Genomic DNA, 12,728 nt, shown 5'->3' on the forward strand with positions numbered 1-12,728 from the left:
GACTTTTTTTTAAACATTAACTAAGCACGAAGAAGAGACCGCAGAAGCACCGTGCCCCTAGCCGCCGAATCCCGCTGTGTCCCCCGCTGTTATCGCGCTGCAGCCTCCGCCGAACGGAGCTGACTGTGTAAAAAAACCCAACATTGGTTGTTTTTACCTGCAGAGCTGCCATCAGCATCCAAATCCCCAAAAGATGCATATTTTTGGTTTTGTGTTATAATTCCTTCTGCTTGAATCGACAGAGTCCGCTGCACGTCAGGTGATTAATTCCCGGTAAACCCCGGCGGCATGAAGCAGCCTTCCTCCCTCCACCAGCTCTGCACGGAGTCTGGCTGCTCTTCCCGGCGCAGCGGCGCTCCAGCCTGCCCGGCTCCTCTTTCACCGTCTGCCGCCTCGGTGCTGCCCCCCAGCGGACACTGGGAGCAGTGAGCACGGCTGCACAGACGGAGGCTTCCTCCCCGTTTATGGGTTATTGTCAGGCACTGATATACTTCCGCCATGGGTGGATTAATATACACATAAAGTGATAATAATAAAGTAAATAATGGATCATATCAGTTACTGAAGCTAGGTTGCAGCTAAAAAGGGTTGAGCTAGTGACATAACCCTGACTGCAATGGACAGAGCCACCTGTCAATCAAGCGGATACCTATACAATATACTCAGATGCCCTAGTTGCATTGAAATAGCTCCAGGTGTCTGAAGCCCAATCCTCCATCCTCCCCATCATGGCTCTGCAGAGATCCCGTCCCACGTCTCCAATGTGTAAAAGATGGACACAATCCAGTCCTGATTCTGAGTGAAAACAGCTGAAGATAACATGAGAAATCAGCATATTAGGCTAATCAAGTGTAGGGCATTTTATATAATAATATATATAATAACCAGCTATGAGGATGCACCCACACACTTTAAATGTTCCATGCTTTTTTTAAAGTTCTTTATTGTTATTTTTGCAATTATACAGAGGAGCTGACGATGGAGATCTCAGATCTCAAGCTCCCTCCACCAATGCTCATTAAATATTAAGAAGATTATGCCAGGGAAAAGAAAAATGTGGATAAAAGAGATCAAATATAACAACAGAAGTAAAATAAGATAATAATGATCTGAATGTGATCAGGGATTAGTAAATGTACATTGTAAAACCTCCTAAAAAACTTTAATGAAGCCATCCATCATTTAACAAAGCATTTAAAGATGTGCGGAGGGGGGGTATTGAATCGAACCCAGTTTAATCTTATTTTGAGCAGCAGCTTCCCATGAGAGTTGATTATTACTGTAAAATACACAAAGAAAAATGAATAGTTCTGCTGCAGTTACTTTCAGAGCTGCCTTATCTAAGCGTTCTGAATATTCAGTTAGTTTGATTGGAGATCCGAAGAGAGCGGCTTGAGGTTCAGAAGTAAAGGGAAAGGGGGGGGCTGAGTGTTGTAACTCTGGATTTATGTCAGGAGAGGGGTTATTATGAGGACGGCTCCGGTGTCTCATCGAGCAATGCTTTCAGGTCTGCCCAAAATATCTCTGACTTTACTCATCTCTTTACATTTAACTGTAAAGGTGGAAAAATAAGGGATTGTAAGTTGTAAGCAATCACAGCACCCTGAAAGAAAATGAAGCTGTGAGGTGTCTACAGAAAGTCCTATCCATCACAGAGGCATCGTCACATTCATCCTAGTGGGATACATAAATGGGTGTTTAATCTGTGGCATTAAAGGAGCTTCTTCAAGAAAATGACTCCAGTGACGTCACCACCAGGCAGAGGGAGTGTGCACCACTGTGGGCCTTGTTGGTCTTGCACGCTATACCCCACTCATGACCGGGGCTCAGTCTTAACACATTTCTGCAGATTAACACATCACATTGTTGAGCCTTCATGTTTGTTCGCAGCATCAATTTACGGCTGTTTTCGCTTCGGAGCTAACCATCTTGTGCTCAGTTTGTACGAGAGAGAGAGAGAGAGAGAGAGAGATCACACATCAATTTACAATTATATTGTTTATCAAAATCTTACAAAACTAAAACAACAATACAAATAAATAAACAAAACATTAGTGAAGAAAAACAAACAACTCATACGTTCATAACCATCTCCTCTGTATGAACACAGGACAAAGAGTTCCGTGTTTGTGAGTCTCTCTCAGTCTGGACCTGGGATGATGTGGAGCTCCTCAAAGAGCCACATCCCTGGTGTCGTCACAACTCTCCGGTGGACTGTAAAGACCTGCCACGCCCTCATCGTCCAGCCTTCCTCAGCAGTATCAGTCCATGGCAGGGTGAAGCTCTACAGCAGTGTTTGAGCCATATGCAGTCTATGCGGGATCCAATGTCCACCAGTGAAGCCCGGACCAGAAGAAGTCCACAACTGCCCTCTGGATTCTTTTGTGTGACCATTTCTACAGTGACCGCTCCCTTATCACGGCCCTCCAACCATTCCTGAATAAAGAGCTAACCCTCACCGTGTGCATTGAAACATGAAAATGAAACGTGATGTAGACAGCCAACAGTAACAGAAAGATTAAGTGCAGCTCCTTTATCTGCTTCCTGAGAGCGGTCATGTATTGTTCTTCTCCTTTAATGTCTCCACACCAACCTTTTTCTGTATTGTTAAAACACTTTTCATAAACTTTTTTTGCATCTGGACAACGTTAATGTCCGCCAGCTTGTACAGATCTCCACTGTAAGCCTGGAACTCGGTGACAGAGACACAGTCAGAGTCCGTGTCGTACTCCATCTCCTCCTCCACAACACAAGCCTTCTCTCTCACCTGTGGACCAGCAGGCTGACTCTGGTCAGGTTCAGCTGTCGGCCTCTTGGTGCTGCCTGCAACACTTTCCCTCCTCTCTTCCTCGGCTATACTCTCAGTGCTACCTTTCCCTTTCCCCCTCTGTTTCTCCACTTTCCTTCTCCCCTTCCTTTGTTCCTGTCAGTAATTCCTCCACCTTCTTTCCCTCTGTTGTTTCACTCAGAAACTCTGAGTTCTCCTTATTAATATTTCCTCCACCGAAATCAGCACTGTCAGTCTGCCCCCCGGGACCGGTGGGCGGGGCCTAGCGACATTCGCCGGCTCGCTACTCTGGTGACCCAGGTGGTGGGCACCGCGAGCGGGGACACCTGCAGGTACACGCCGTTCAGCGTGACGCCGCTCGATATTAACACAAACGCAAACTGATCCTCTTTTAATAACACCAGCAGACCTCGGTTCATCCTGGAGGATGACATCTCAAACCAGAAACATGGTTTTTCCTCCACAAAACACAAATAAAATACCAAAAATATATTGACAAACAGACAGAGAAACACAACAACTCAATCACACAGTGAAATATGAAAGAAGAAATTATGAAAAGTTTGAGGGAATTCACTAAACATTTACCCTAACCCCGCTCTCCAACACAAAGGAGCTCCCGCCTCCTCTTGGCCTCCACCTGTCTGCTCCTGTTCCCCTCCTGGACCCCACCTGCCTTCCCTTGGCCTCCATCTGGATGCTTGTCTCCTCTGTCCTCCTCCGTGTTCTCCTGGCTCGGGTTCTCCTTGACTCCGCCCTGTCCCTCAGACTTCTTCTGAGGACAGGCGTTTCTCTCGTGTCCATGCCTGCCACAACTAAAACATTTCATGCTGTCAGTCGTTGCATGAAACAGATAATCAAACCCATCTGTTTTCACCCTGAAAACTATGTTCAAGTCCTCGCTCCTGTTGGCGAGGATCATGAAGCACTGCCTCCTGTGGGACTGCACGTGCGTCTGGAGCGGGGACTTGAAGCCAATTCAATTCAATTCAATTCAGTTTATTTGTATAGCCCATTTTCACAAATTACACATTTGTCTCAGAGTGCTTTACAATCTGTACACATAGACATCCCTGTCCCAAAACCTCACATCGGATCAGGAAAAACTCCCAAATAACCCTTCACGGGAAAAAAGGGAAGAAACCTTCAGGAGAGCAACAAAGGAGGATCCCTCTCCAGGATGGACAGATGCAATAGATGACATGTGCACAGAAGGACAGATTTAGAGTTTAAAATACATTCAATGAATATGACAGAGTGTATGAATAGTTGGTAGTCGGCATATTCCACGATCCAGACCTCCACAATCCATCAGGCAGATGGAGGATGGATCCTAAAACGTCCCCCGGCAGCTATAAGCCTATAGCAGCATATCAAGGGGCTGGACCAGGTGAACCTGATTCAGCCCGAACTATAAGCTCTGTCAAAGAGGAAAGTCTTGAGTCTACTCTTAAATGAGGTGACTGTGTCTGCTTCCCGGACTGAAGGTGGAAGCTGGTTCCATAAAAGAGGAGCTTGATAACTAAAGGCTCTGGCTCCCGTCCTACTTTTTAAGACTCTAGGAACCACAAGTAGCTCCGCATTTAGTGAACGTAGCTCTCTAGTGGGGCAATATGGTACTACAAGCTCCTTAAGATGTGATGGTGCATCACCAATCAAGGCTTTGTAGGTTAAGAGAAGACTTTTTAAAGTGATTCTTGATTTTACAGGAAGCCAGTGCAGAGCAGCTAGTGCAGGAGTGAACAGCCTCTTCTGCAGAGAAACCACCCTCCCATAGTTCTGGAGTTCTCCCTCTCCATAACTGTTCCTGACGAACGGCGGCACCTTGGACACCATCACTTCAACAGCTGATGAGCACAACGGGACAACCGGCACAAGTGGCCAACACCACGATGCCTCTCTCCACCAGCTCGTCAGCCTTAGCTACTGACTGTCTCTGGTTTTTTTTTTAAACGTGCTCCTTCCACTGAGTGAGAGAGAGAGCGAGGGCGAACGGACGCTTCATTTGCATAATAATGACCCTCAGCCATCATCTGACAGGAGCACAGATGGTCGTCTAACATTCTTTCACACAGTGCAGCGAAAACCACCTCTGATACATGATTAAACATGTAAAGGACTCTCCCCAAGTCAAATGTTAAACACGTTTGGGAAATCAAATTTGGAGTTCCACTTCAACCCACCTAATAAGTTGGCACAACTTCGAAAGCATCTATCATATGTTCCCACTGAAGAGCTTCTGTTTTTCTTCCCTTTTAGTCCCCGGGTAACAAAACCTGAGTGAAGCACCGTGGATCAACCATCCTGGTGACGTTAGCATGTAGTTGGATACTTCACTGACAGCTGGAACTCCAGAGAGGACACTGGACTTCACCTGAAACTAAGAACACTTGTGTTTCAGTTAGCTTAGAATGAGTCCTTTATATCGACATGGGGAGCTGGTCCTCTCCACAGAGTCCTCCATGTTTCTACAGGAGCCCAGAACGGACAAACCAAACACTGGCTCTAGAGAGACTTTCACACTTTTACTTCACCTGAAGGCCACCGTAGTTCTCTGACAGGCTTGTGAAAGGGAGGAGCGAGCGCAGGGGGTGTTGATAATGAAGAAATGTCCTTGTGCAAAGTGTCAGATGGGTAGCTTGAAAACTACGCTTCTGATTTTGTGGATTATTGTTGGCCTCTGTGGACCATGTCTTTTGCACACTCTTACCTTCAACACACTTTGCTGTGGCTACAATACAAGCCAACCTGGGAGATGAAATGAAGCCACTTGGACTGTTGGATGGTCCTTCCACAGCGAACAGGAGAAAGACAGAAGGAAGGAGAGGGGGGCAGACAACATCACATACAGTGGAGATTTAGTCATCATTCTATTGTTCTCATTGAGCAACAAAGATATAAAAAAACATTCATGAGTCATCTTTGTAATGCTTTACGGAAAGTTGTAGTTCCCAGATTAACCCTTGAGGTAGCCGACAGGGATTCTCTCTTTCTCTCTCTCTCTCTCTCTCTCTCTAGGGCTCAGGTCAGGATAAGTTTAATACAGTGGTTCTCTTTTTTTTTTCTGTCACGCCATCAAAAATGCTTGTGTCCCACGATCAAAATTGTAACTAGATGGTCCATGCTGAATTTTGTATTCAAATAACAACACTTTTTCAAGTAGTAGAGTAAAGAAAATTGTAATCACTTAATTAAACCAGATTGATCCATTATTAGACCAAAATAAATTAAAAGTGCAATCTTTTGGTTGCAACAATGAAAAATAAAGTTGGGTAAAAAATAACAAATATTTGGCAAATAGCTTTTTGTGGCAGCAATTTACACGTTTGGCATTGAATATATTTTCAAGATAATAACAATAAGTGCAACCTGTGAAAAACTAAACAAAACAAGTTCAAATATTTGGCAATAAAGAGTTTTTAAAAACAATAACATGCTACCGGTACAAAACAAAATGAGTGCAGATTTGTGTGGGCCATTAGTGTAAGTTATATCAGTTCAAATTCACTCAGTTCTCAAAGGAATCAATATTCCCTTGATCGAGAGGCTGCAAATTAATCATTATAAGTGCATGAATAAATTTGACTCCAAAAAGTAAATTAAAATAAATGATAAACTGAGTCAAACTCCTCTTTGCAGAATAATATGTGTACAATTGTAATTGTATTGTACTGTACTGTGACATATGTCATCATTAATGTCATTAATGACATTAATGTCTCTGAGCTCAAAGATTTGTCACACATGTTGAACACAGTGGTACTTTCAGGGACCTTGATTTATGAAACTGACCACACTGATAAAATTGGTCCAAACCTTGTGTAGTTCACGGTACATCTAGCGCTTCTCTGTGTATGACACAGTGTGTCCATTGCACATTTGGAGAGACCCTCTTGATCAGCGCCTAGATTCCTTTTCACTGCCATGGTCTCCCATCATCTGTGCAGAAAGCCACACAACTCTCCCGTGTTCTGTCAGGTAACTGTCCAGAAGTCTAAAGAGCTCATCAGCTGATGTCACTTTTTCAAAATGATTTGCCTGCATGCGGTATTCACCAAGTTTCCTCTGAAAGAACTCCCGTGGTTTATTGACTTGAGTGAGGTGTAATGTCACTCCAAGTGTCTTTTTAATTTGTTGAGCTTCATACTGTCTGCTGCCTCAGTGTTCAGACATAAAACTCAGACTGGTCTCTCCTCATCTGCATTTCCTGCAGTTGATTTTTTGTCCCTGCTGCCAAATGTCTCTCCGTTGTCACACTACTGAATTACACACTACTAAGCTACACAATACTGAGCTACACACTACTAAGCTACACAATACTAAGCTACACACTACTAAGCTAACATACACGCATGCGCAAGCGTATCCTGTTCACGGCGTAAACATTTACACATACTTTTGTAAAATGTGAAGTTTTCCTCACTGACCCCCACGTCCCACCTCTTGGCGCCCCACAGTTTGAGAACCACTGGTTTAATGACACATAAGCTATACTTGTTGTTTTGTTCCATTACATGCATGCAGCTGTGATTTCACAAACGAAGACCACGTCAAGTGATACGGGTTTACAGTTGGTTTATTGTGAAATAAATGAATGAAGGGATGATTATGTCCGGAACGAGAAGGGTAGAAGGGTCGCGAAGAATGGGTTGGAGGGGTGCGATTGGAGACTGCTGGCGTCTGGTGGTTAGAGGGAACGGCGAGGGTGGAGACTCGTGGGTGGGGGTAGTCTCTTCTGAAGCTCTGGCGGTGCAGAATCCCCAAAAGATGGCTTCATGAAAAGTGCGCATGCCCGTTACGGGTGTTGCTAGGTAGGAGCAGGTATCAGAGAGGTAAGTGAGGGAGGACCAGCGGCCAAGCATCTAAAGATGTGGTCGCCAAGAAGTTTGGCTGGCGACGAGTGTTTGAGTAGGCGTGGTTAGGGTCATGACGCCACGAGTCTCGTCGAAAGGCGAAGGTGGGTTGGGGCAGGCACATTTGTTGGTCTTGCAGAGTTTAAGGTGATGGATGATATGTCGGCGGGACGGAGATGTCCGGCGTGGTCGGAGTTCGAGGTGGTAAACTGGAGGATGCGAGAGGAAGCCGGCGAGACAATTGACTTTAATACTTGCCCGTGCAGGGAAGGCGCTAGCCTGAGCTGCGAGTGTGGCTTGTGTGGGGAACTGACATGGGAGGCAGACTGTTACGTGTGCAGTTTGGTTCGTCTTTATGGACACCGGTACTTTGCGTGGCTATGTGTTGGTAGGTTGAGGCTGATGCAGAGCCCCAAATTAGTGCATATATCTCTTTCTACGACGCGACAGGGTTACTATGCTTTCAATGCGTATGATGAAAAGATTCCTGTTATTGGGACGGTCAGAGAATCATGACGGTAAGACTACCAATAGCGCCGAGTCGGAAGGTAGAATAATGGTAGTGGGGTGAGGAAGGAGGAAGTTACTCGCGATTTGAGTACTAATGAAGGAAGGAGAGGATGACCAGTGGGATTGGGGTTCGGATGTAACCACTGTCCAATGAAACCTGTGAAACGAGGAAGCAATGTGGACAGAAAGAGCGGAGATTAGTAGTGTGTTTTAGAGGGACATGGTGATGGCGGAGGTGGGGTCGAGAAAGGAGAAATGACGTGGGGGAACGAGGCGTGAAGACATTAAGAGACGGGGTCGAGGGATGTAGGGATTAGGGTACGGGTAAAGGGATGTGGGGATTAGGGTCGAGGGGGAAGGGATGTAGAGATTAGGGTTGAGTGATGAAGGGATGTAGGGATTAGGGTCGGGGGTGTAGGGATTAGGGTAGGGGTGAAAGGATGTCAGGGTTAGGGTAGGGATTAGCGTAGAGATCAAGGGATCAAGGGATGAAGGGTAGAGGGATCGAGGCGTGGAGACGTTAAGAGACGGGGTCAAAGGATGGAGGGGATGGAGGGTAAGGGGTGGGGGTCGAGGCATGATGGTAGAGGAGCCGTGGCTGTCCGGTCGGGAGTCGGAGGCTGGTGCGTATGAGTTAGTCTTCCTGCATGAGGAGCCGAAAGCGAGTCAGTAGTCAGGTTTTGACGCCTTGGATGGAAGGCTTGAATGTTACGTCGAAGTTTTGTCTGAATAGATTGCAACGGTGCTGGACCGTTCGTGTATGCCTCGGAATGGTTGTGAGGGCTGCGTCAGCATTTTGGTGGTGACGGGATGAGTGTGGATGTGTTGGCAGTGAAGTTTGGTGAAGAAATTGCAAGGTGAAATGTCTCTAGTACAGAGGCATCTTGAAACGGGGTGGGATACGACCTGAAGAGGATGGCTAGGTTTCTTCGCCCTGATACGTCGTTACGTCATCGCAGCTGCGACTGACACGGCGGAGAGATACCCGACTGGAAGAGCGTGGTATGTCGGAGCTGAGAGGAAGAGAGTGAATAGGTTCGACGTGTTTAAGTACCGAGGGTTCGGATGATTGGCTGAGTAAGGGGCGTGGCCTTCCTTCCCGAACTATATTATTTTAAACATCATAAGTGGCCGTATTTAACAATTACACATATTTTGTATAGCCAAAAATCACAAATTCAATTTGCCTAGAGGGCTTTACAATCTGTACACATACGACAACATTGGAGCAACAGCAACAGGGCTGGACACGTGTTGTTCCAAATTAGATGATGGCACTTTAGCAAAATCAACATTCAACTGTTTTGGGCTCGACCGAAGTCTGTCACTGAGTCACCGACTGAGTGAGGAAGTTACTCCATTGGACGTTGATCTTTCAATCTCTAGTTTCAAGTCTTCTTCAATTCAGCATGATTTTCATTAAGTAAATGATGGTCCATTTAGAGTCAAACAGACCATAAAGCAGGGTATGCATTAGGGCGGGGCTACAAGGTGATCGACAGGTAGCTGTTAGTACCAGAAACATACATGCCGTCTCTACGTCACCCCTTCGCTTTCCAAATATGGTACCTTCTTTTCATCGAATGCCAAAAAGCCAAGATAGCAACAGAAAAATCACAGAACTCAAGACTTCATATGGCAGTCCACTAACCAATGGACGACTTCTCAATGACTCCATCCACTTCTTATACTTATACAGTCCATGCTTTACTGCCATTATTTATCATCAGTGTTATGTTACACACAATGTCACGCAAATCTGAGGATTAACGAAGAGTGACAAGGTAGAACATTGACAACAGGAAACAATTTACAATCATTAAAATATATCAGTGCAGAAACTGAAACATCCCTGTTGTTGTGAAGTTATTTTGTCTTTTTTGTGAACCAAGTAGGAAGTGAACGTGAATCTGTTAAAACATTGCCAAAATATTGGATAAAACAGCTCAGGAGCAGACAGGGCAGAATACCTGGAGGCAGACAAGATGCTCTACAATTTATTTATCCACACCTCCATTCAGTAAACCTCTCAAGGGCCGTTTTAATGTGGACGTCTCAACAAAACTAGAAAAAAAAGAAGTGGAAGATGCCATTCCACATGTGGAGTAGACTGGACCACAAATGGACTTCAAATTGGGAATTTTTCATCTGGAACAATCGTGCAAATTACCGACGGGACGATTTAGGCAAAACCAACAGCCAAGAAACAAAGGAACGGCCTTGAGGGATAATCTGCATAGTGAAACTGAGACAGTCTGAATGGAAGCTCATGTTTGGTTAAAAAAGAGCCTGAGGAGAAAGAAAATCACTCTGATGTGTGCCTATTTGTCATCAGGCATGTGCATGGAAGTACTGTGATATTCTAAGCAAGTGCAGAAGCCTGTGATTGCCTACGGCTGAGCTGTAATGCAAAGATTTATAAGGGAATGATGAAAAAATATATATTAATAAATCGAAGCCTTGAACATAAAGGACAAAGAAAAGTTTCTCTATGAACAAAGTCCAGCGATAAGTTGTTCTTTGCATATTTGGCTGTCAAATTTGTAAAGAAAAGCAGCCATCTTATTTTGACAGAAAAATAAACTTTTTCAATGCCACAAAAGATGCCGTTAAGAGGCATGAGTCATCATCCTTTTAAAAGGCATTTCAACAAGGCCCCTCCGAGGAAAATAACAATTACTGCCTCCATTCCCTCTGTGCTGAACGGGGGCGTTTATTGTGCAAAGGGCTGCACTTCTCTTTAGAGGTGCTGTTAGCAACGACTGCCTGTGTTTTAAAAGTTGTCAGTGGGTCCATGGGAACTGTGTGAATTCTGAAACTTGATGTCACTCGAGTCAGCGTTGGTGGGGTCGGGTCCGAAGACTATACAAAATCTGTTGGTGTGTGGAAGTGAGCTCACTAGGCGTCTGTAGCTGCTCATCCAGCATCCAGGCTACATTAGTCACTACTAGCATAACACACCCAACTGTTAATTTGCATTGTGAGTAAATGGTAATGGTAAATGGATCTGTACTTTTAGAGCACTGTTCTAGTCTTCCGACCACTCAAAGCGCTTTAACATTACATGACATCATTCACCCATGCATACCCTGATGGGAGGAGCTAAGGTTCCACCTGCATATCAGCAGTAACTAATAGTCACACTCCATAAGAACAGCTGCGGAAAAAGATTCAGGGTTAAGTGTCTTGCCCAAGAACAAATCGACATGGGCCGGGGATCAAACAGCCGACACTCTGATTGAAGGACGACCCTGCTCTCCACTGAGCCACAGTCTGCCACATGTAAAGTGGATACATGGGTTGGGACAAGGAATCTCTGGTTCTGCAGTCAGGATTGTTAATCCTTTTGTTAAACTTTCCATCACGCGCCAGACAATGTTATTATAGGAGTGTCATGCAAAATTATTTGAGTAATCGTTTAGATTGCTAGCACTCTTTCAATGGATTTGTCTTATTGATTTAAAATGAGCTTGTAGTTAGGCCACTTAGACTTCTTTGTCGTGTCTCAAGTGGCTCATGAGACTGTCAACAATTGACCAGTGTACAGAAGGTTGGCTGCACACAATCCATGATGATATTAGCGTTTGCCCCCAGAGGCGTCATCGTCCCAATTGCTTTTATCTCGACTAGGCTGGACAATGACAACACCCAGAGTCCATATTGTTATTCTTTACTTTAAAGTGACGAGTCATAAGAAAGCCTCAATGCACACTTCTTGCCCAACTGCCCATTAGCATTTTATATACTTATTTACAGACAACCCTATCAATAATAAGAGTGTACATGTTGGCAACGGAAGCCATGCACATGAGTGAGTATGCTTTAGACCAGGGGTCAGGAACCTTTTTGACTGGGAGAGCCATAAAAGCCAAATATATTTCATTGAGAGCCATATAGTATTTTTAACGGATAATACATTAAATATGTCTTGCTTTTAATGTGACTTCTGGTGCTGCATGATGCTCCGGGGGAGGGGGGGGGGGGGTGCAGGTGACTTTTTCTTTGGTCCGATGCGCGCACACGCCGGCATCGGAGCTCTGCGGCGCGCGAGACGACGAGCTGAGAAGTGTTACCGCGACACGTAGAGACAGAAATAACATGCTGCTGTGTAGATACAATCAATAACAGACGTTTAGTTTAATAAAAGAACAAAGATGTCTTTAAGAAAAGGACCTGACATTACTTCTGCTGTAATCTGGCGCGATAGAGAAAATTACAGGGGGGCGGGTGGAGATTTTATTATTTTTTTCAACTCAAAATTGTCTGCGAGCCATATGCCGTCACCGGAAGAGCCATATTTGGCTCGCGAGCCATAGGTTCCCGACCCCTGCTTTAGACATTGTGAACAGCATTAAACTGCTTGTTACATTTTCGGTTGTCAGGATCAGCTCTCAAACAGCAGACTCAACTCCATTCTGACCGGATCAGGAGCGTTTCAGAGCAACAGCTGTTTCAGTTGGACAAGCGATCATGTTATCTGGTGACTGGGACACAGTTTACCATAGTAACCTACGTGAATGGTTGTTGTAGTTAATAAACATACATTAGTCTGAATATTGCATTGTTTGAAAGCCTTT

General features: G+C 44.9%; 1 protein-coding gene across 3 annotated transcripts in view; it reads right to left on the reverse strand.

Annotated features, from left to right (window-relative positions):
• The window catches only part of LOC130193901 (cadherin-2-like), a 78,005-nt gene extending 77,714 nt beyond the window's left edge, over window positions 1–291 (reverse strand). For all 3 annotated transcript variants that reach the window (XM_056414729.1, XM_056414730.1, XM_056414731.1), the window contains exon 1: window positions 158–291. In XM_056414729.1, the coding sequence (XP_056270704.1) occupies window positions 158–199 (42 nt within the window). In that variant the 5' untranslated portion in view covers window positions 200–291. The remainder of the gene's footprint in view (window positions 1–157) is intronic.
• Window positions 292–12,728: the final 12,437 nt, after the last annotated feature.

This window comes from Pseudoliparis swirei, chromosome 5 (assembly GCF_029220125.1).
Source record: "Pseudoliparis swirei isolate HS2019 ecotype Mariana Trench chromosome 5, NWPU_hadal_v1, whole genome shotgun sequence".
Taxonomy (NCBI): Eukaryota; Metazoa; Chordata; class Actinopteri; order Perciformes; family Liparidae; genus Pseudoliparis; species Pseudoliparis swirei.